This window comes from Salarias fasciatus, chromosome 13, assembly GCF_902148845.1.
Source record: "Salarias fasciatus chromosome 13, fSalaFa1.1, whole genome shotgun sequence".
Classification (NCBI taxonomy): domain Eukaryota; kingdom Metazoa; phylum Chordata; class Actinopteri; order Blenniiformes; family Blenniidae; genus Salarias; species Salarias fasciatus.
The window spans coordinates 23,903,722-23,927,699 of NC_043757.1; the positions used below are offsets into that span (position 1 = coordinate 23,903,722).

The following is a 23,978-nucleotide window of genomic DNA, read 5'->3' on the forward strand; positions in this document are numbered from 1 at the left end:
ACTGATGCCTCAGCATCTCCTGCAGGACTATCTGACACCCGGAACTGGACGCCTGTGTCTCCGGCCTGTGTGTCTGCCGTGTTTTGGGCCGTGGCTGAGATTAGCATGGGCTGCCCTGTAACCCGATCCAACTCTGGACAGACGCAGACCTGTAAACAGACGACAACAAACACTGCCGCCTCCTCCTCCGTCAGCATCAGCAGACGAGGACAGAGGGCGAGTGAAGCACTGGGGGTTTGGGCCTGGGTGTAATGTGGGCTTGCTGTGGATCAGCGGGTCATATACAGCTTCAGTGAACGAAAAGTGGAAGTTTTCTCTTTGTAAGAAAACTATTGGGAATTACAGCTTCGCTGCATTACATTTTTTTTGAATAAACTAATGAGAGAAGAGAACAGATGGACGACCTGAAACTTTAATGGTCCTGGTGAGCGTCTGCTGTACTGTTTCTACCAGTACGTCAAGAAAGACGCCTCGAAACTTTCACAGACACTCAAACACTTTAAATTAAATCTTTTCAGGAAATACTCGATTAGTTTTAAAACATTTTCAAGTCAGCGTAGGGAAAAAAAGAAGTCTTTGAAAGTATAAATCTGACAAGATTTGCATAGTCCATAGTAAAGAGTCCAGAGTATGTTCATGATTGTAATAATATGCAGCTTTTTGCTTCATCTACACTTGAAATTTTATTTTGAAAGGAAAACTATCAGCTGGAAGACTAAAAGAAGAATGTCAAGGGGGGACAAATAATGAGGAAACACCTGTACGCACATAAAATGCACTAATAGGTTGAATTTCTCTGTAAATGAATCTTCTTGATTTAATAGTCAAGTCACTGATTGTTGCACATGTGATTCTCAGGAGGAAGTTGATGTTTAATACTAGATTTCCTAACCTTATTTCACAACAGGAGACTTTGTCACAGATTATTTGATACACTGGATTCAGAAATTACACTACAAGTGATATTATTTATTTAAGAAACTAAGGATGTGTTTGAAGTATTTCAGTTTATAGGTTATTCTGAATTAATGTGAGTTTCACTGTGTGATTTCCATCATGAGGACTTTCTATTATATTTTGATTTTTTTTTTTAGATGCATCTGTAGTTTTTGTTTCCATTTCAAATCGGATTTTTGCTTTGAAAGTGTTGGATTCCGTAACTCTAACAACAGTTAAATCCTCTCTTGGATGAGGGACAATGTTTGACCTTTGAATTCAGCAGAGAGGAGAGGATGAAGGAAAGTGAAGAGGTCTGCAGAGACTCCCTCCCTCGGCTGCAGCTCCACTCTCTCACTGTGAAAGCCGGGGTTTTTGCAGCCCGAGGCGTTTCGATGAAAATAAAAATAACTCTCCAAACAAGCAGAAGGTCCCGTAAAACGGAGAGTGAGAGATTTACGATTTGCGGCCGAGTGGGTATTGAAAGAGAATAGAGTCGGAGAGGAAACCACCTGTAATGTCACACCGGGGAAGAATGCGTTCACACGAGAAAGGTGGAGGTGTGAGTTTTAACCTGCAGTAAAATCCCGACAAATGTGTTGTCACATTCCTACTGAAACCCTAGAGAGGTGGGAGCTGCGCAAGAGTATCTGAGCTATTGTAACAGCGAACACAGAGCTGCACGTGCAACGTGCACAGAAAACTTCAGTATTGTTTCTTTTTTTTTTTTTTTTTAAATGACAGTATTAATTTCCTTTCCGGTAAAACATAAAAATAAGGCCATGTCGGTAATAAACACCTGACACAACTTCAGGCCACAACATAATCCGCTCTAATTTGGAAACAAGGTTTATGAAGTATATTTTTAAAGCAAAGTCTCTTTTCCCTCAACTGCTTATTTTATTACGAATGATTAGTGTTTTTAATGCCGTCTCAGGCAGAACTTGAATTAACTGTTTCAAAATTCCCATCGCGGTGCCAGCTGAGGATATGCATACATATGAGCTGTTAACAGAGTCTGTATTTATGTCTCTATATGTATACAAGTTATTAGTTTTCTTTATTTCACATAAAATGTGCTCCGCTGTATAAATAAAGCGGCGCTCGCTCGTTAATGACTCCGTAACGATTTGCTAAAAGACAGAGTGTGGGATTTCCGTCTGTCTCATACAGTACCGCCATTCACTGAGCCTAAACAAAACATACAGTAACGCAATCCCAAATTCACACTGAAACCAATGCCTGGCACCATGAATAGCGTTTTTTTTTTTTTAAATATCATTTATTACTAAAGCTGTGTATCATGAATCACACTGGCGTATTCGGTAACTCAAGCATTTTTTCTTTAATTAAAGAAAATCAAAGTCCAGAAACATGCAGTCTGGATTAATTGGCTGCTTCTGTTTTCTCCCATCATCATCATGATCAGCTGGGCTCGGCTTCATCGCCCTGAGATAAAGTACTGTAGAGAAAGGAATAAAATCAGACAAAAAAAAAAAAACTGGAGCTGCCTTTCAAAACTGATATAAAACAATAAATTTGTAAAGAGAAGTCAATTGTTGCTCGTTTTTCTTTTCCATGTAAATCCGTCCTTATTCCAGAGATCTTGGAGCTTCAACAGAAAACTAAGAAGAAAAGCAGGTGGTCAGGAACATGAACAGACGTAGGGTAGAAGATATGCGTCTCTGGCACCAAGTGCAGTGATTTAATGTGCCAGAGGTGGAGCAGAAGAGACGGAGTGTTTCAGCAAATGAGCAAGTTCTGCTCTATTAAACATCCATACAAACAAGCCTGCGTGTGTGTGTGTGTGTGTGTGTGTGTAAAGCCCTGCTGACACACTCAGTCAGGCATCAGTGAGGCATGAGCTGCTTTATCTTATCTCACTCAGTCACATCCCGGAATCCCAGTTTGACATAAATAATTAAAATATATACATATTTCTCAAACACATCTCGAGAAACGATGCAAAAAGTGTGTGCGTCTTTTAAATACAAATGGTAACTCAATGTCACTCAATACAAACTCTTTTCAATTAGTGGGACTGTGCAGGAGCCTCAGAGACCAAAATGTTCTTAAAATCATCTCTATACACTCATTTCTCGGTCTCGGCTGCTGGACCCCAAACCTCAAAATCATCCAGAACAAATGGGCTGGATCTCCATGTGTGAAGGTCATGTTTGGATTGGCCAGAAACCAGCCAGGAGCAGCCAACCAGCGCGCTCAGACAAAGTGCTTCTGTCTGCGGCTCCAGGACTTCAACGCTGCCGAGTTACCACAGCTCAATCAGACGGAGGTGAAAAACAGACCAGAACAAGACGCAAAAAAAAAGGCTTCGTAATAGATTTACACTGAGGAAAACGTCTCTATTGTAGTTTTCTTGGTTGCATGAGGCAGGATTCGTGCACATCAAGTGAAGCCACGTATTATTATAGAGAGTGAGTGAGTGAGAGTGTCAGGGAGTAAAAATGGAGTTAAAGCAACTGCTAAAATTGAGGCGCTGACTGACAATGATGACAGAGGTCTTCAGGCTGACCGCAGACTGAAATACCACCGGCGAGCGATGCCACTGAGAGTTCAGCAACTGGAACCATGAACCGTGGAGCCAGAATGGCTGCCTACGCTAGGAGCCAAAGTATTAGTATTAGTAGGAGTACAAAGTATTTCTACAATTTATCAAGTAAGTGAATGTGTGAAAGATCGGCTTTACACAGACTTTTAAAGAGAAAGAGGATTGTTCCGCGACCCTGAACAGGTTCAAGTGGAATACATGGATGATGAATGGATGGAAAGGTTTAGTGTCTCATCTTTTCTAACCATGAGCTTTATTCCCCCAAAAATTCGCCACAGTTTTGCAGCTCTCGCAACATAAGTGAATCCACTAAGTTTAATTGTTGAGAAAACTAAACACAGTCAGCCTAATTTCATGGGGGAAGGTTAGTGTTTCTTTGTACTGCTGGCAGTTGTGTTAATATTCACTCGTCTCTGGTGTCTCTGAGTTGAAAATGGCTGAAAGCGGCTCTGCACCTCATTTCTTTTTCCTCATTTCTTTTTCAATTTTAGAGATTTTTCTTCAAAATTTTTTTTTATTTGACTGTAATGTGATGTTATCTCAGTCTGCTCCTTTGATATTAATAACATATTTGATATGCTAATAAAAATGGAACATGTATAGATGATTTGTAATTTACAGGTTAGTTTGAGCGCATTAATTCACATTTAAAGTCAAGTGTTCCACCACTCCAACAAGAAGTCTAAAACAGTCTCCATGACACAGTTTGCTGTTCACAGTTAGATATCTGTAATTCTACTTTCATTTATTAATAATAAATGAAGGAAAAACGTCAAACTGATGTACCAGAACTTTGTTTTTATCTGTTTAAACGCAGCCAGCCTGGCAGTGGTTACTAGTTTATCTCAGAAAACCAGGAGAAGGCAGTTACTTGCATTTAGGTTACATTTAGGGTTTTTCTGGATCATTGCGGAGAAGCCATGAAGACAAGTTGAGTAAGAAGCATGAGCAATGCAGCAGAACAAGCTGCTTCACACAATGAGGGCAAATTAACGAGGACGGTGAGGTTACCTGAAGGTCACGGTAGATCTGATTGACAGTAACTTTAAAGCTTCGGGGAACTCGGAGGAAGGCGAGGCCAAGTCTACCTGTCTGTGTGTGTGTGTGTGTGTGTGTGTGTGTGTGTGTGTGTGTGTGTGTGTGTGTGTGTGTGTGTGTGTGTGTGTGTGTGTGAATGATTCACAGGAAGTGAAGATATAGCCATTAGGCTTTTGCGAGCAGTGTTGGAGGAATCATGAAACCATCTCCTCGCTGTCATATCACTTACAGCGACTGATTTATTGCTGGTGTTAAACTGTTTAAGTATGCACATATTCTCTCACATGCATGCACAAACTCTGAACAGGATCACTTCAGAAAACCACAGGATCACTTCCTCACCGAAAATGGATTAATACACTCACAAAAATGCATCTTAGGAAAATGTATCGTGCAGAAGGTTCCATTGTTGCATTATTTCAGACGGTCATTCTCCACAGTAAAAAGGTTTTTAAATAAAAATATCTCACTTTTAAACTTGGAGCTTCTTTTGTTCAGTCATCCGACTCATAATCATTTGTTTTAACATGTTTAAGTGTTTTAGCAGGAAACTACAGCCATAAATTTAGTATCATTCAAGCATGAGTCAACATTAATACATGATAACAGTGAAAAAAAAAATGCTTCCTCGCGTCCTAATTACAGCAGTCAAAACAGAAACTTTCTGACTCGGTAGAGAACGAGGAGCCCGACACGACAACACCCTGCTGACGAACTGTTAATGGCTCAATGAGAACGAAATTGGCACGAGCTTGTGTAAATCCATTACACAAGCAGAGATTAAGCACTCACTCATCTCACAATCTCACTAAATGAGCCAACACCTAAAAAACACGCTGCGACACATCAGGAGGAAATAATTAAAAACTACCCGATGATGTTTGGCAGCTTCTGCCACCGACGAAGTCTTTAGGAGCCTTTTTTCTTTTTTTTTTTCCCACGCCTCAAAAAACTGGAGGCAGGAACTATCAATCACTGTCAAGCCTCCATTTCTTTCTCGTCGTCCTTCCCTCGGCTCTGTCTGCTCCTGCCTCCCCTGTAGGCACCGGCATTCAAGAGTGAAGGAGAGCATGTTCTTGCACACATAAACGCACTTGCGCGGCTTCGTGCGCACAGAATTTAGGACCTGAGTGTGAAAGTGACATTACTTGAACCGACTGCAGGAAAAACCTGCAAATTTAGTTAAAAAACAGTGGAAAAATGCATGAAAAGGCGTCATTTCTGTTGACAGGTTTAGGGTCAAGAAAATGCATTGTAGTTCATTAGAAACAATTTAAAAAAAAAAGGTGCAGCACAAAAAAATGTGATTCTTATGAAGAGGTTAATTATTTTGACAGATATAAACAAACACTCTTTGGACTGTCAGCTTAATTTGGCAAACCCTAATTCGAGGAGGGATGGATTCATGAGCCTTTCCACTGTAATCTAGTTCTATTTAACACATTTTCCAACAAGGTTTCAGTAACTTTTTTTTTTCTCTGGACTGACAGTCTGATCATCTGTCAATAAGTGATTCATAAATATCTGCTCTCAAATGTTCCCTGCATGAACAAATCGATAATTCCTTTGCTTAGCAGTGTTTTTCATTCACATTTTTTTATTGCTCTGGTCTCTTCCTCACATCACGATTTCTTTTATAATCATTGCTCATTAATTACAGCCTCCCATGCAACAGCTACTATACGATTTGCTCCTTATTTGTAAACAAACTGACTTTTATGACCATTCATATTACAATTTATCTTGATCGGAGGCATCTCAAAGCATAGGAAATATATGATTGAGGAGAAGATGGTAGAACTTTCTGGCAGACAGGTGAGAGTTGTTGGAAAATGAGAAAGGAAGAAAAAAAAATCTTTTGAACAAGTTGGGGACGAGAAAAGTAGGTGAGAGGCAGAGTGACAGTTTCTTTAATATCCGGCTGGTGGGCACTGTTTTCTTACTCAGCAGTGTGTGTGTGTGTGTGTGTGTGTGTGTGTTTCAGTAGCAGTTAGTTTCTCAGCCCTGGGGATTACCCAGCTGTCAACAAAGCGCTGCAGCATAAAGAGCTGATTGACAGATGACGGGCTCGCTCAGAGGCCACGCCCACTTAACCTCTGTAATTACCGGGGGCCACGGGACGTTTTAATGTTGGTCTCTGTAAATGTTCAACACTACAAGCATTCACGTCTGATCTGTGGAGGTGGAGACTTCAGCGCCGTAAAAAACTGACAGACGAAGAATAATGAAAACTATCTGCGTCTGAAACGGCGTCCAGCTGAACCCGTCGGGCAGCGGCGACGCTGTGAAAACCGCCTCCCCACACCAATACCGAGCTCCGATCTGATTTTAATGGGCCTCGCTTTTTTCTGTCCCGGGCTCATTTCCGCCTTTCTCTCAGAGCTGTCACTCAGTGGGTCAGCGGAGGGAGAGCGGAGGAGAGCGCACGCTGTGCCAGCTGTCTAGGGTTACATCTGCCCTCATGCTTTTTGGGTCTAATGGCAATAAACTTTCTGAAAGCTCAGAATGCCTTGAATCTCACAAAAGAACACACACACACACACACACACACACATGGATTAGTGAAGTTTTCTCACATGCATACACACACACACACACACACACACTTACCTATTGACTCTGGAATGAGATGGGGAGGAGAGCGTTTGTCTCAGGCCGATGTCCCGTCTCATATCTGTCAGCGCCCGGAGTTTATTTACCGAGTTATATTATCATTTGTTGATCTAGTCACATGATCTGAAAGCGGGAGGTGCAGAACACTGGGCACCCCAGAGAGCTCCGTCAAGACGTGATGAGAGACACGGGCCCGTGACCTAACACAGCAACCACACACACACACACACACACACACACACACAGACACACACACACATACACACTTGCACAATATGACCCGTTTCTTTCACTCAAACGTCAATATTCCCCGCTCTCGCTCAAATCAGCCCGTCATTCCTTCTCCTTTGACTTTTGTCACCCTCTGCTGTCCTTCTTTAACCCTTTTTCCTCCTCGATCGTCCCTTTCTTTACAAACATGGATTGTTTTCCTTGTTAATACTGAAGCAACGGCCAAGAACAACAGATTAAAAGACTTCATGTTCCCCACGTGACGACAGCTGTCAGACCTTGATCAAAGACAAATATAAAACGGTGGATTTTCTTGTTGCAGTTGGCTGAAAAACACACGTTTTAGTAAACAAGAATCAACTCCCGGTTGATCTGATAACAGGACCGTCCCCGGACGTGAGAAGAACTGAATATCATGCACCTGTACAGCCTGCACTGGTCAGCCGCCCATCGCAGCGCGGAGAAAATCACACACACATTCATCACTTATTAACACCAGAATCTGACAGTGACTCTGAAACAAACATATTAATTGAAAAGACAGCTCCACACTGGTTCCATTCTGTAAATCTGGCCGTTCCTACCTTCTACCTTCCTTTTTTTTTTTTTTGTTTACTTCCTGTTTCCATCCCCTCATCACCCTTCTCTTCCATGGCCGACTACACGTGGAGAACAATACAGCATTCAGGGCTACTTGCAAAGAGTTGGTGGACTGACCTCATGCTCACACTGTTACATACACGACTGCATTGAAGAAAATCAACACACGGAGAAGCATATGGGTGAAGAGCAGCAATCACAAACCAAAACAAATGTCCAAACACACGTCACGCTCTGATCTCTGCTAATTCTATGAGTCATTCTTTGCATCATCTGTTGACACAGCCCTTGGCCGTATTTTTTTCTTCTATTTGTCTTGTTTTTCTCAACATGTGAACTTTGCTGGATCTTATATTGACTTATTGTGTCCTCTTTAAGCGTTATGTCACATGCCTGAACGATTTGAGAAGGTCAAAAAGGCAATAACAACAAAAAAAAAAAAGGCGAAAAACAAACATTACTGCTTTACTGAAATTTCATGGCAAATAAATGACTTTAAGAGGAAGAACAGAAACTGGAAGGACATTTACCTGATATGTTCCAATGCCTAAATGCTTTGGATCAATCTTCACCAGCTCAGCCAGAGGATCCTGGACGCGTCTTCCAATGGAAACTGTCAAAACACACACACACAACAATTATTCGTATTTTCTACTAATCTACTTTATTTACTAGATACAACCTCAATTATACTGTGTGTGTCAGAGCCCAATGTATATTCCCGCTCTCACACACACACACAGGAAACAAAACATGGCATCCATGTCTCATGAGAATCTGCTTTGTGTTGCTCATAAATTGCTTTCTGGATTCCAGTTATTGAATATGCAAATCCATAATATTTATAATTACTGAGTATGCAAATGTCCTATGTATCACCGAGCTGGCCCGAGGGCAGTCCAAATCTAATTGTAATTCCTCCATCCCCAATTAAATTAATTAAAGCTGGTGTTCAATTGGTGTCTCTGCTCTTGTCACTTGGCTCCGTGGTCGATACCGAAGCTGTGAGCCTTTAAAACCGTTAATGTAACTGGTATTCTGCCCGGTGGCAGACATGTACGTACATGCAGCACAGAATTAGAACAATACCAAAACGGATTTTCAACGGTAGAGACATCAGCCTGTGACTACAGATGAACAGCATATTGGACGGCAAATTGAAATTCGTTCACTTTAAAGAAAAATAATCTACTGGAAGACAATAAACAAGCAGCACACGCTACGGGGACAATAACCGATCGGACACATTTTCTCCTGCTTGTCACTGTTTGGTGTAGCTGCGCTGTGGGTTTGGATTTCAGCATTCGGTGTGGATGCAGAACGTGGCTGAGGATTTACACCTATGAGCCGAAACACAGAGACAAAGAGCAGGAGAAGGATGGGTTTTAATAGAGGGAGTATGTCTGGAATCAATGGCTCTCCTCTCCGTCCTCTGGCTGCGGCAGGAGGCTGTTGCCTGAGATAATATTTAGACAGGGATGGAGTTTCAGCCCGAGCCTTGCTCAGAACACCACCAGAACTCTCCAGTACTCTTTCCATCTTTCCCGCATCTGACTCACACCCTTTCCCCTCGCTTTAGAGGAGTCCAGCAAAGCCTCCGGCACAATGCGAAAGGTTGTGAACCAAATACGATACAACCAAACATACATATTTAATAAAAAAAAAAATAACTGAAGAGAAGAGGACTCTATTCAGACTCAGGATAGTTGAGAGGATGTGATATGCCAAATTACAGTAAGACAGTAATGAGGAGGCCGTGCTGCTTTTGTTCCAGTGCTTTAAAAGATTTGAATTAAGTGTCACTCACATCAGAGAGCAAACGCACGCCCAGGACACGGTTGGAATACAGTCTGTCACCACTAGATGTCCCTGATCTCTCAACAGTTGCTGTAAGGTGCAGATAACTCTCCTTCCCCTCTTTAAACTGTTCCATGAACAGAGGCAGAGGCGCATGCAGCCCCACAAGGCAAAGCAGACAGACAAGCTCCGTCATCGCAGCGTCCCAGCACCCCCTGTGTTTTCCTCATGGCTTTCCTTTAGGGTATAAATATGGCTCTCTGCAGCGCTCAGTGCTGCTGACCACAGGAAACTAGCGAGGAATAATCCGGCCTTGTTTGATTTATGGATTTTATAGAGGAAGTCTGCTGGAAACATTTGTTCTCCAAAACGCAGTGTGGTTCTGTTTTTCAGTCTTGTGTGTTTTCAATGATGTACAACAATGTTGAGTGAGTCGGGGAGGAAAGACCAGAGATGGAGAAAAGAGAGAAAGCAATAGAGAATATTTGTTTTTTCTAGACAGTAATGTCCAATGGGGAAGCAATGAATGTTGAGTGAAAATTAAATTTGCAACCATATGTTCCAAATGTTCATTAACAAAACAAAAAAGTTCAACATTAAGTTCTGAAGACACCTGAAAGTATGAAGGAGCTAAATATGGAGCTGATTTGATTGGATTGCTTTTGAACTTCAGCAAAAATGTGTTTTCAGTCTCACATTTATTAACAATTAACAATCCAGTGCTTGCATACACATGTGAACCTTCAATTTAATTCAGTTGTAAATAAAAGAACAATTTGAAGTATTAAAAAAAACAAACTAAAACTAAAAATTTAAAAGATCCTCTCGATTGCTTGCACAATTTTCTGAAAATGCAGTAAATTCGTGAGCAATAAAAGCCATTTGTGAGAACAAACAGCCAGTCTGTGTGTCCTGGTGGCTGGTCTACCTGCACTCCTCAGGTTGGGGTCCATGTCGGGCATCTCTTTGACGGCCTCGGGGCTCACGCTGTAGATGGACGCTCCGGCCTCATTGGTTATGCTGAGGAAATTAAGGGTGAGAAAAAGAGCAAGTCAATTAGGAGGATGAAGAGAAGAAAGCAGAGAAGACCTACAGGATGAGACAAACATCAATAAGTCACTGGAGTCTGTAACTGTAAATGTTTAAGATGTTCAAAAGAGGCCACAGGAAATATTCGTTCGGACTGAGATCGTTTGCTCAAAGTGGGTAGTGTAGATTCACAAGCGTATTATTGATGGTTTAGGACACTTCTTTTACACTGAAACGACTGACACCTCAATGAGAGATGTGATTATGTGTGATTTGACAAGTCAGGAGGAGGTGACTCCCCCTGGCCTCTTCAGTGCAATTTATGTTACACTACTGCCATCTAGAGGCCATTGAAGTGCACTGCTGGTAGGCAGCTTCTGCAGATGTGATTCTTCAAGTTGACACAAATTCCTTAGATAAATTTATGTTTGCATTATGAATGCACATTTAAAGTGCAAAATAACACTGAAACTGCATGATCAAATTTCAGACATATTGAGATGTGCTAGGTGCTGAAAATTGGGTTTTACATCTCTGACCTACAATACAGTGGACACACCTGATTGCTCATGTGATAAATCACACCTAATAAGCAAAGCAAAGCATTCAAGAACATGTGTTCATACTTATGTTGCACAATATAAATCCGATTCATAATGTAAATCTGAATAAACCACCGAGCTATTATTTACCCTCTATCCATCTGTAAGGTGTATTATTTCGTGGTTCACATGTCAAATATAATTGTGTATACATGTCCGAATGCGGTTCTCAGAGTTTTGAAGTACTTTTCCCTTCGGGACAATAAAGCCATCTCTCCATCTCTGTTGTTTATATTTCACATATCTTATCCATTCTAGAAAGGGAAGAGAGCAGTTCCGGCGTTGCAGCACATGACAGCCTAAGCTAATGTATTCAGTCTAAAGTAGGTGGCTTATCATCTATTATCACATCGACGGGATGGTGGCACAACAAAGCTATCGATACCCGAGTTGATGCCGCTGACACACAGTTGTGTGTGTGTGTGTGTGTGTGTCGTCCCAATATTCTCTCGGGTGAATGGAGAAAGAAAGAAAGAAAGAAAGAAAGAAAGAAGGGGGGGGGGGGTCATTTGCTCAGGGCTAACCAATATGACAAGGGGGTCAGCACCTCCCCTGTGTCCAAAAGTAAGGCCCTTCAACAAACAAAGACACACACACACATACACACACACACACACACTATCCCAGAGGCCTGGACCTTGCCACAACAACCTTGCCAATTATAAGTGTCTTGTTAATGAGGAGTGGCAGAGGCCTTCTGATGGGAATCACATTTAAATGAACTTGTCCTCCCCTCCCTCTTCCTCCATCGTCTCTATTCATCCCGTCCTCCGCCCCACTGTTCTTTTTGTCAGCTCGCTGTCCATCGCGCTGACAGCTGACATATCGCCATGGTGACGCCGCTAACGAGCACTGGCACATGACCTTCAGGGAGGTCACGGCAGAGCCGGTCATTAACCCGACACGCTCATTCTCACGCGCGCGCGCACACACACACAAAGAAACACACAGAGTAATTACTAGAGAGTAATAGTTGGAAAATCTACCGATACAGCGATCAGCTGTAACATTAGGACCGCTGACAGATGAACGCCGTACTATTGATCATCTCTTTATTACGCCACCTGTTAGTAGGTGGGATATGGGGCTATATACGGCTCACGGCTGGAGGGCTCATGCAGTCTCATACATGAAGGACAATCAGTGTCTAACCTCAGTCCAAATCTTACAAATCTTTCTCATACAACATATCTAAACGAGGACTTACACACCCCTGACCATTTCTCTATCCTCATTCAGTGTGTGTGGAGCAGTTCACCCAAATGAGATAGGAAGACAGACAGAGGAGGGATGAGGCAGACAAAAGTAAGAAAAGCAAGAAACCATACCAAAAAACCTATACAGGAGAACAGGGGGAGCAAAACAACCATGGCCAACAGCCCCTATCATGTCTAACTTAATTAAGGCTGCTGCTGGGGCAACTGGGTAACAGCAGTGTCATGGATACAGCTCTGAGCCCTCGACGACACGGCGTCCATGACGGGCGGCGTGGCGAGGGCATTGCCCTGGCAGCCAGCAGAAGGTCGTCTGTGGTTGGACGGTCGATGCATGGACACAAACACAAACACACACACGGTGACTTTTGGCCCTGTAGGGTTATCATCTATTCGCACATCCGTTTGCTCTCTTAATTGCATACACACAGACCAACACACACACACACACATACACACACAGGAATGAACGGGCCCGTCTTCAGCCTCGTCCCGTCCCTGGAGCAAAGTCACAAACTCGATCCCCTATCATTTCCCCAGTGGTTGTGTTTAGGAGACACCCTTGAGGGTGACACACTGAAGCACACACACACACAGGGTGACGGGGTCTCCTGCCGGCCCCTGAAGAGGCCCAACATCGGAGGAGATAGATACACACGGTGATACCTCACTGCAGCCTTCTGGCTCCAGAAGACTTCAATCACAACTCGCTCATCAACATCACCTCGGTCAGAGAAACAGGGCAATAATATCAACACCTCCTCCGATACGAAAGACAAAAATGATGCAAGAGGAACAAACTTTCCCAGTGAACGAAAAAGTAAAGCATGCAGGCTAAATAAACCTTTTCTTTATTTACATACAGAGCGAACAAGTAGTAACAGCCGAAAAGAACCTCACAAGGAAAGATTAAAATCAGCTAATGACAGTGGTGGGAAATCAAAGACTGAAACGGAACACTTGTAAAATATTCTAAAGAGCTGAGTGTGTGCTATACTTTACTTTAACCCAATGTGATAAGGACCACTTACTAATACACACGTTCCGAGATGTCAAATCTGTAATAACTCAATCTCTTGGATTTGCTGCTTCCAACAACCCAGTGTGTGTCGGAGCGACTCGGCTGTCCTCGTTTCACTGCCGCACATGAAGCTGGAATGTCAGATGTTAACCTCCCAAAATGTATTCTGTGTCCCGGCCGCTCAAACAGCTTGGCTCCATTGTTCAGTCAGCTGCAAAGCTTGACCTCAGGGAGTCAGATTGAGGGATGTGCCATATCTCTCTCTCCCTCTCCGTCACACACACACACACACACACACACACACACACACACACACACACACACCACACACACACACACACACACACACACACACACACACACACACACACACACACACACACACACACACACACACACACACACACACACACACACACACACACACACACACACACACACACACACACACACACACACACACGTCGGGTCTGAAGATGATGACATTTTTCACAGAGAAAAGCGTCCAAATGGCAGGTGTCAGGGGCCGTCAGTCTCTATCGAGGCGCTAGAAGGCAGGCAGGCACCCGCACACACACACACACACCCGCACACACACACACCCGCGCACACACACAAACTCCAACTGCCAGTGTGAGGCACGTCTGAAAAGAGCAAAGCCTTACAGACACTCACGTCAATCTGGTAGCAGGAAAGGCCTGTGTCACACACAGAAAGCATGCACAGCAACACACAAACGCACACACACACACACACACACACACACGCACCACCCAAAATGACAAACACACACATGGCATGTCACAGAAACTCATCGCACATGTTTGTCACACGCAAAGACCATCCCGGGGAACACCGGGCCCCCCAGGGAGGACAGCGGGTGGACGGACGGGGACGACGGCGGGACAGAGGCTGACCACCGGTGAAGGAGGGAGGGATGGAGGGAGGGAGGGAGGGAGGGAGGGGCGATGGCTGCTGAGGGTGATAGGGATGATCTATATATCGAGTTCCCAGGCCAAAACCCTGTTCTCAATGTATTTTAAACTGCACACACGCATAGAAATACATTATTTGAAACGAGAACTCCTTGGATTTTGGTTCAGAAAAAAAGAAAGAAAAAAGCACATCACGAATTTTCATTCAAGTTCTTACAAGCTGGTTGTACTAGTTTAAACTGTCTGCAACGTGTCCAGCAAGACTTTTACATTTTTTGTTAGAAACAAAACAAATGCACATCCCACTAGCCTTTCACTTCCTTCACCCTGTTCTCACCAGTACAATCTGGACAAAAGTAGCTATTCACAAATCCATCTTCTGCACTGACTTAAGGTCAAAATAAACTAATATTGAACAGAGATATGATGAACAATCAGTTTAGAAATGGGCAGAATGTCTGTTTTGGTACCGGGAGGATGGCAACGTATCACACAGAACCAAAACATGCAAACTACACAGAAAGGACGTCTGCAACATGTTGACCCTGGTTAATTCTCTCTAAACCGCCACACTACCACTGCATCTGAGACTCTTCTGTGATGAATATAACCTACTCCATCAGATATCTTTGCTAGGTGAACACTATATAGGAAAGGATTTAAGTTCTGCTCATTTCTGCATTTCCTTTAAAACTTCGTTCATTTTATCACAGGAGAGGATAAAATATCTACTTTGTAAAGTAAAGCAAGCAGAAGAGAGAAAAAGGATCCACTAAAGGCAGAAATTTCCCATTTGATGCACTGAAGGTGACACGAGGCTGATTTTAAACCTCTCTTCTTCATTAAAAAAAATATAGGCAGGCCAATGAGGACTTTCCTCTTCTTTTTTTTCCTTTTTTTCCCAACAGCTCGATTCATTCTGTCCTTAGTCACAGACAAACCGTCTTCATCTACCCACAGGTTCATTTTCCTAGTCTGAAATGAAGATGCAGCCCTCAGCCACATGAGGCCTTTCCATGCCTGCAAAATCCATCTGTCCCTTTGCACCTCTCTCTATCCAACCTTCAGACCTTCAGTGAGGCCTGAGAGCTTGGATCTCACTCAGTCATCGCCGGTCCTGCCACTGTATGTTCATCACTCTCTCAGATTGGCCCTGGGAGAATGCCTGGACGCAGGACACGACAGGGAATACACACACACACACACACACACACACACACACACACTCAGTCAGGAACCTAGTCTGCACCACTGTCCTCCAGGTCCATCAGCTAGCCAGTAATAATGATCTCATCCTATCAGGAGGCAGCTGGAGGGCGGGACGGTCAAGGACTCCTTCTAAGCATGTCTGTGCAGCAGCGCGGGCAAACACCGCCGGCTGGCTGAGGAGGTTTTCTACTGCTGCGACTTGTATAGCTGGCAGAGACGTCTTGAGTATGAATATCTGAGGGAAATAACAATGAATTCGTATGTAGAAATCTCAACCCAGAGCAGACTGGACAACAATTTCACATTTCACTGCCTTCAGGAGCGGCAGAGCAAGTGGTCAAGAAACCGGATGTTGTTTCTCTTTGCCTTCAGCTGTTGTCATGTATGTGCGTATCATCATCATCCTCATCATCGCCCAAAGATCTAACTAACCTTACTCCACAGAATCTTGTCCTCAGCTTGTTACAGCTAAACACAATCACCTTATTCAGAAACAATATCTCACATCAGACATAATAAAGCAGTGATTGACATCATTGATGAAACTTGTGAGATCAAACCGTATTTCAACTAGTTTCAAGCAGGTAAAACTTGGAGTATTTCTCCCTTCTGGTTGTTTAGCATGGTGCAGTTCTCCTCAGTTCTTAAAGAACGTAAAGACTGTTGCTTTGGACACTGTTTGCTCCTATGCTGCCACTGATATGTTGACAAGGAACTCGGAGGAGGAAAACTTTTCACGTTTGAACGGCAAAAAAATATCTAAATGGTTTCCAACTGTGAAATTCCCTTCCCTGAAATAAAAGTAAACATTTCAGAATGATTCTCAAAGCTAACGTCACCTCACACAACTGCATTTCACATTTGAAAATAAAAAAACTGGATTTTTTTAAAAAAAAATTTTAATCATCTTTATCCCTAAATACTCGATTAACTGAACATATGTAGTTTGCCTGCAACAAAAAAAGTATTTCTTTTGGAGTGCAAGTTTAGTCAAAGGATTAAATCATCTGTCGGTGTGTTAGTTTTTATAGGTGTCGACAACATTGCTGGAGATTGAGCGTCATTTTGGAGGGTTTCGACTTTTTGATGTTTGCTTGTCGTCATGTCGTAAACGGTTCTAACTATTCCAAAGGGATTATATGAATATCTAATTTAATGCAGAAATTCACATGATAGTTTCTATTTTATACAGCTTGAAACATTATTTGATTTGCACCTCCACATTTCCAAATGCACATGTTTAGGTCTTTCTCGTGTCTTTTGTATGCTTGGACTGGCTTTTTTTTTTTGTTTTGCTGTTTTAAAAAGAGAACAATTTCCATTCAAGCCAAGTAAATTTAAGCATTGCACTTATCGGGAGACTTGATCTTTTGCAGTCTGTTTGGTCTTGAAAGCAGCGGGAGGTCTTTAAATTATCTTGACACAGCGGTATTGCAAATAACTTGATGTATTATCAGTGAGGCTCATCATCGCCGCAGAAAACTGTGTCATCTTAATGACGCTGCATGCTGGAGAAATGCTCAGCAGGACGCTGCTCGTCCAGAAAAGTTCACTTCACTTAAATCGTGGAAGTTGACTTTGATGTCTACAGCAATGGAGAAGCTGAGAGATTTAATATGAGCTATTTGGATTCCTAAATAATCCTGATTGACTACTGACTATACTTCTCACCAACATTTTTATTTTTACGTCATCTTAGTGTCAAGTCAGCTAAATTAACCTTTAAAGAAAAAAAACAAATGAATGAATGCCATGTCTAGTATAAGATCCAGAGAGGATTGCAGGATCAGCAGGTGGTCTTTAATGTTGTAGTTAATGGTGTTATTATGGTTTTAATGTTGTAATTAATGGTTTAATGCTGTACTTAATGGTTGTAATGCTGTAATTAGTGGTTGTAATGGTGTAGCTTCTGGTTTAAATGTATTGCATGTTATGTTAGTGTAATTCCATGCATGTTACAGTATTACATGCCTTTTAAGGTGTAATTACATGAATGCTACAGTGTAATGACATGCATGTGAAAATGTAATTACATGCATATTACAGCGTAATTACCTGCCTTCTAAAGTAATTACATGCATGTTCTCAGTGTAATAACATGTGTGTCAGTGTAATAACATGCGTGTTCTCAGTGTAATAACGTGTGTTAGTGTAATTACATGCGTGTCACAGCGTAATAACATGCGCATTAGTGTAATTACATGCGTGTTGCAGCGTAATGACATGCGCGTTAATGTAATTATATGCGTGTTAGTGTAATTACAAGCGCGTAACGGCATAATTACATGCACATTGCATGGTTCTAAAGTATAATTACATGCGCGTTACAGCGTAATTACACGCATGTAATTATAATTAACGCATGTAATTACACTAATACAAATGTTATTATGCTGTAACATGCATATAAATACACTAACACGCATGTTATTACACTTATAACATGCATGTAGTTAGTGTAATTACATGCATGTTACAGCATAATAACATGCACATTAGAGTAATTACATGCATTTTAGTGTAATTACATGCGTGTTGCAGCGTAATGACATGCGCGTTAATGTAATTATATGCGTGTTAGTGTAATTACATGCGCGTAACGGCATAATTACACACATGTAATTATAATTAACGCGTGTAATTACACTAATACAAATGTTATTATGCTGTAACATGCATATAAATACACTAACACGCATGTTATTACGCCTATAACATGAAGTAATTAGTGTAATTACATGTGTATTAGCGTAATTATGTGTGTTACAGCGTAATAACATGCGTATTAGTGTAATTACATGCAAAAAAAGTGTAATTACATGCATGGTACAGCGCAATAACATGTGTGTTACAGCATAATAACATGTGTGTTACAGTGCAATAACATGCATGTTAGTGTAATTACATTTGTTTGATTATAATTAAATGTGTGCCACAGCGTAATTACATGTGTTAGTACAATTACATGCGTGTTACAACATAACATGTGTATTAGTGTAATTACATGCATATTAGTGTAATTACATGCGTGTTACAGCGTAATTATACACAAATGTTTGGCCAGTGCTGATACACTGTATTGGCCCGAATATAAGACTTTTTTTTTTTCCCCAGAAACCGTATTCTCCAAAGTGAGGAACGACTATAGTCGAGGACTAGATTGTCGTTTCACATCCACGCCGCCAGATGGAACCAAAGAACCGGTGACCAGAAAGCAAATGAAGCACCACAGTCATATGACATCTGTGGTCAAAGTGATCTGATGGAAAATGGAGGAACGTGACCATCTGGAACGAAGGACCTGGAACTCTAGACAAGTGAACAAACAAGTTATTTACATCATTAATGCAGTTATTGAACCTTTGAGGGTACTTATTTGTTGCTTATTCACCGAGTCATAGCCTCAGATTTTGAGAAAGGGAATATAGTTTTTTATTTAATACTGCAGTAGTTTTTCTTGATCTTAAATCACAGGAAATGATGTCCCTGTTGTGAGTTTTCCTAGAGTAATTGCACAATAAAAAGTTGTTTTATGAGTAACATTGTCTCCAACATATTTTTATTTTCACAAAATGATAGTTGAAAAATAGGGGTTGTCTTATAATCAGAGCCGTCTTATATTCGGGCCAATACAGCAAGTAAAAAACTCAAATATCGGCCCGATACATCAGCCAGCTGGTGTATCGTCTATCCGTAGTCTTCTCCAATTATTATTTTTCTTCTTTTGGCTTTCAAGAAGACAATTTTAAAATAAAGTATGTGAAATGTTGAAGTAATACGCATCCATCTTGTCAGGAATGGTTATTGACAAAACCTGCATGCATGCAGCCTCCAGTGGCTGAGATTCAGGGTCACGGGTGCAGGAGCCGAGCTCCGCTGAGTCACCAGGTCAACAGTCCCACAGAGAGACAGACAGCCAGAAAATACTTAGACACATTAGCTTGTAAAAAAATGCAAATATCACAGAAAAAAGGCCCCAAACAGCAGATGTTCTGTCAATCAAAACCACTAAACCACCAAGCAGCAACAGATCATTCTAAAATAATACAATTACACAGAAGCATGAGTTTCTGATTAATACTTGTAATTTGATAGATTATCTACTTCTGCAGACATGTGCAATAAAAAATTCAGATGATTCAGCAGGACACCTTGGTATACAGATCATAAAGTACTGTAATTTGACACAAATCAGTGGAATTGGTGTGTTTTTGTGAAAAGGGCAGCACTTCAAAAAACGATGGAAGAGTGAAGCTGTGAGTACGATGAGTCTACTCAAACAGGACTGAGGCCATGATGCAAGTGTGTACACACACACACACACCACACACACACAAAATACAACTGAGGATGTCCCGCAGGCTGCCATTTCTGGCTGTCATTCCAGCTGAGCAGTGAGGCAGAAGGACGGAGAGCAGCGGAGGGAAGGAGAGACGGGCGGGTGGAGGAGGGTGGGGGTGGTGACACAATGAAGGCTCAGAGGGAGACAGGAAGCAGACGGTGCAAATGAAGCCGAGGACTTTAATGAACTGCCGCGCAGTGAAGGCTGACCGAGGAGGAGGAGGAGGAGGAGGAGGAGGAGGAGGAGGAGGAGGAGGAAGCGGGCCTAATTACAATCACAAGTACGTGTTTGCATAGGTACATAAAGACACAGAGTCAAATGAACCGCGCCCGTGTAACACCTCAAAGACCACAGAATTCCCTGGGAAAAAAAACACTTTCTACACCGCTACTCACTTACAGCGTGATCCTTCATAAAAAGTACTTTTTCACCTGCTTCACTCACAAACACGTCAGCAATAATCTGTCCAAGATGGTGGCTTTTTTTTTCCATCATGATACGCAGATGCCCTAAAACACAGTCTGGCCCCACAGGTCAAAGACTATCGGGACCTGCTTGAGTTTACGTCAGCATGCAAATACTGATGGATATAGAATGTAAAAGCAGAAACTTGCAAAACAGAAAGTGGGTCAATTAATTAATCGCACTGGGGAGATTCACAGCGAGCACTGCGGCCCCTCGCTGGGTTCGATGCTACATAGCTATCCTCTGTCATTTCCATCATCTTCCCTGTTGTAGTAATGAGGCTTCTTTAATGGCAAGTCAGGGTCAACTGTGGGTCGGTCAGCAGGGGAGTGAGACCCTCATAGTCGGCAGCAACCGTCGCTCCTTGGGGTCACTCGTCCACGCCTGACCTCTGCTCATCACCGCTCTGCTATTCTGATCACATTTGGGACATTAGAGGCCAACGCTCTCCCAGAGGTCTTTTAAACGAAAATGGTAAATAAACAAACATTGCTGATTTATCTGCAAAGCAGGTATGTACAACTTCAGCTGGAAAACATCTCTGCAGGGCAAAGCGCATTTATTTGGATAATACATTCTGTACCTGAGGGGATCCAATGTGCTTTCCATCAATTAAAAAAAAAAAAAAAAAAAATGCGAAAGTGAAAAGCGATGGGATGCAAGGAAAATAAGACAAGGGTAAAAATGGAAACTGTGGACCTGCTGGAATTTAGCCTCAAACTGAACAAACAAGCCAATTTCTGAACGGATCCATTTCTATCTGTTGCTGAGTTTTTGGAAGTTTTATGGCACAAGTTGAATGTCATCACAAAAAGTATGTTAAATCAGTTAATAATGATGCTGAAACAATCTTACACTGCAATAACTTTTAAAAGGACTCAAAAGTGGAAAATGACAAGTTTTAGTCAGTTAATATGTAGTGAATCTTATGTTTTAATTTAATGTGGTTCTATTAAACTTCTGTTATACAGATGTTATTTTATGATTATTAATTATTAGATTTAGCAGCTAACTCACTGCTTAACATGGTTTTTGAAACATTTCAGTAAAAAAAAGAAAACAAAGCAGGGAAAAGGCATCCTGCTGACCCTCAGATTTGTCCTGCTTCTTCTGCACCCTCACAAAAACGTGATTCATATATTACATTGTCCTTTTAATGATAAGACTCTAAATAGAGTTAAAAAAAAAAAAGTTTAAATCCAACCCCACCCATATACTGCACATACACTCAAAGTGAAACGATGCTCTGACTGCACAGAGACGTCAAGGAGAAATCCACCTTTAAGGGAACGGGCGGATTCAGAACGATTTAGAATACAAGACTTTTCAAGAACACACCTCATAGTTTCACAGAGGAAATAACTGAATGTCATATTTAAACTAAAACGTGGTGAAGGAAGAGGTGGTAGTAGAGGCGACAGCAAAGAAGACAAAAATGGAAAAAAGACAGAAAACAAGTTAACGTAGAAAATAGAAAAACAGGAAGAACATGCAAGAGAAATAATAGAAAGGGAAAACTCCTGGGGATATCTCTGGTTTCTGAGCCTGCACCAGCCTCAGTCCAAACAAACCAAAGCAAGACAGAAGACCAGGAGCCTGGAGCAAAATCATCTGGATAACAACAACCACATTTAGATGGCTGATGGGGGGGGGGGGAACAAGGAAAAAAAAAAAAAAAACATCTTTCTGAACTCCAAAAGTTCATGCACTTACTAAAGCTTTTATTTCCACAAGCCACACTGAAAGGCAGACTATTAACACATGTGCTACGTGCTGCAAAAATGTAGTTTTAATCTTATTTGGTGATATGGGACATTCGGCTAGCGCCACATCAAACAGAAGTCCCACATTCTTCTGTACTGCTGAAAGCATGAAAGCCAACAGCTGCAGCAAAAAAAAACTGAACAAGAGAGACATTATATCAAGATGTGAATTTTCTAGCTGCTCTGAATTTGCTCAAATAAAATAAAAATGTCTGTCGTGAAAATAATCAAGCGGACAGTAACTTAATAAACGCCTTCCTTTGACGGTTTCTGTTCTTGGAAGTGGACAGAAAACGTAACGTTAGAGAACAAATATGGACGATCTCTCCAGAGGTGTGACCCCTGAAGTCTGCCTGGGTGTGTGCGAGAGTGTGTGTGTGTGTGTGTGTGTGTGTGTGTGTGTGTGCACTCAAACACACTTAGGAAACTTCTCCAAACATGTTCACGTACAGCTCCCCATCAGTTTAGGCTGTGGTCCCACGGCTAACCTCAAATCAACAAACACACATGGAAGCGAGCGCAGAGCGGCGGAGACGGAGCGAGGAGAGGCCGGTGGTTATTATGCTTGGACAGAGGTGCTGGGCTCTCTTGTGTTCTTAAGTTTGGACCGGGCCTGGTTTGAGACACGGAATGGACCACAAAACGTCTCTTTAATTGAGCCGACGTGTAACAAAGTCCAGATGGCCTTAATAGACAATATTCACTTGAGGACGCACTCGAATTTGTCTCTCTCTCCATCTGTGTCCCGTTTTCTCGCTCCCACACATACTTCCATTTGCTCTGACATTCCTCGTCCTCCTGCTCGCCTTTCTTTAATGTTCTGTACTTCTACTAGAACGTCCTTATTCCCCCTCCATTACTGTCTTTCATTCCAATAAAAACCTTTTGTCCAACTCTTTTTCTCTTGATGATATCAGGTTCAAACTTAGCACTGACTCTTCACTAATGGCACAAAAGGGCTGTTTAAGCATATGTCTGATTGAGAGGTGTGTTCACACCTGTCACGTCTGGCTGGTAAAACAAACCATTCATCCGTGGAGTGAAGACACCGAGACAAGTAAGAACGAGTGTATAAGCAGCTCCCTGAACTGTGGGAACGGTTCCATCAAAGGTGAAATGAAGTCTGTTTGCAGCTCGTATCTCTGCCCTCATAACTAGCATGCGAGCTTCACACTGCTGGGTTTGTGAATCAGTGCTTCAAGTGGAGGACGGAGCACACTGCTGATGTGGGGGAATGTTTCTGCACAAAACATCAACGTAACAGGTTAAAAACTGCTAAAATAGGAATTTGTGCCTCAAGAAGCATTTAAAATGATTTGTTGTGTTATGTTTCCAACTTTTCCAGTAGAGACATTTATAAAATGTCCACATAAGTCATCTGAAGCTTCTTTTCCTCGATGTCACTACGAAGCAATGTTGCAGGTAAGTATATTTGTATCCACACACACATTCACACAGTCCTTCCTCCTCTTCCAAGTTATTTTCTTTGTTCCTTTCTCTGGTCATGCATGCGCTACACAGCACAACACTGCCCCCACAGGTCATCAGTGGTATTACAAAGCATGCTACACATCCGCAAGCCAGCTGGAAATGACTCAAAATGAAAAACAGAAT

The 23,978-nt window shown here is 42.0% G+C and overlaps 1 protein-coding gene across 1 annotated transcript in view; it reads right to left on the reverse strand.

Moving 5' to 3' along the window:
- srbd1 (S1 RNA binding domain 1) overlaps positions 1-23,978 on the reverse strand; it is a 47,641-nt gene that overhangs the window by 10,255 nt on the left and 13,408 nt on the right. The window contains exons 15-16 of the mRNA XM_030105972.1: positions 10,713-10,804; positions 8,518-8,600 (exon numbers count right to left, since the gene is read on the reverse strand). Coding sequence (XP_029961832.1) covers positions 8,518-8,600; positions 10,713-10,804 — 175 coding nt within the window. The remainder of the gene's footprint in view (positions 1-8,517; positions 8,601-10,712; positions 10,805-23,978) is intronic.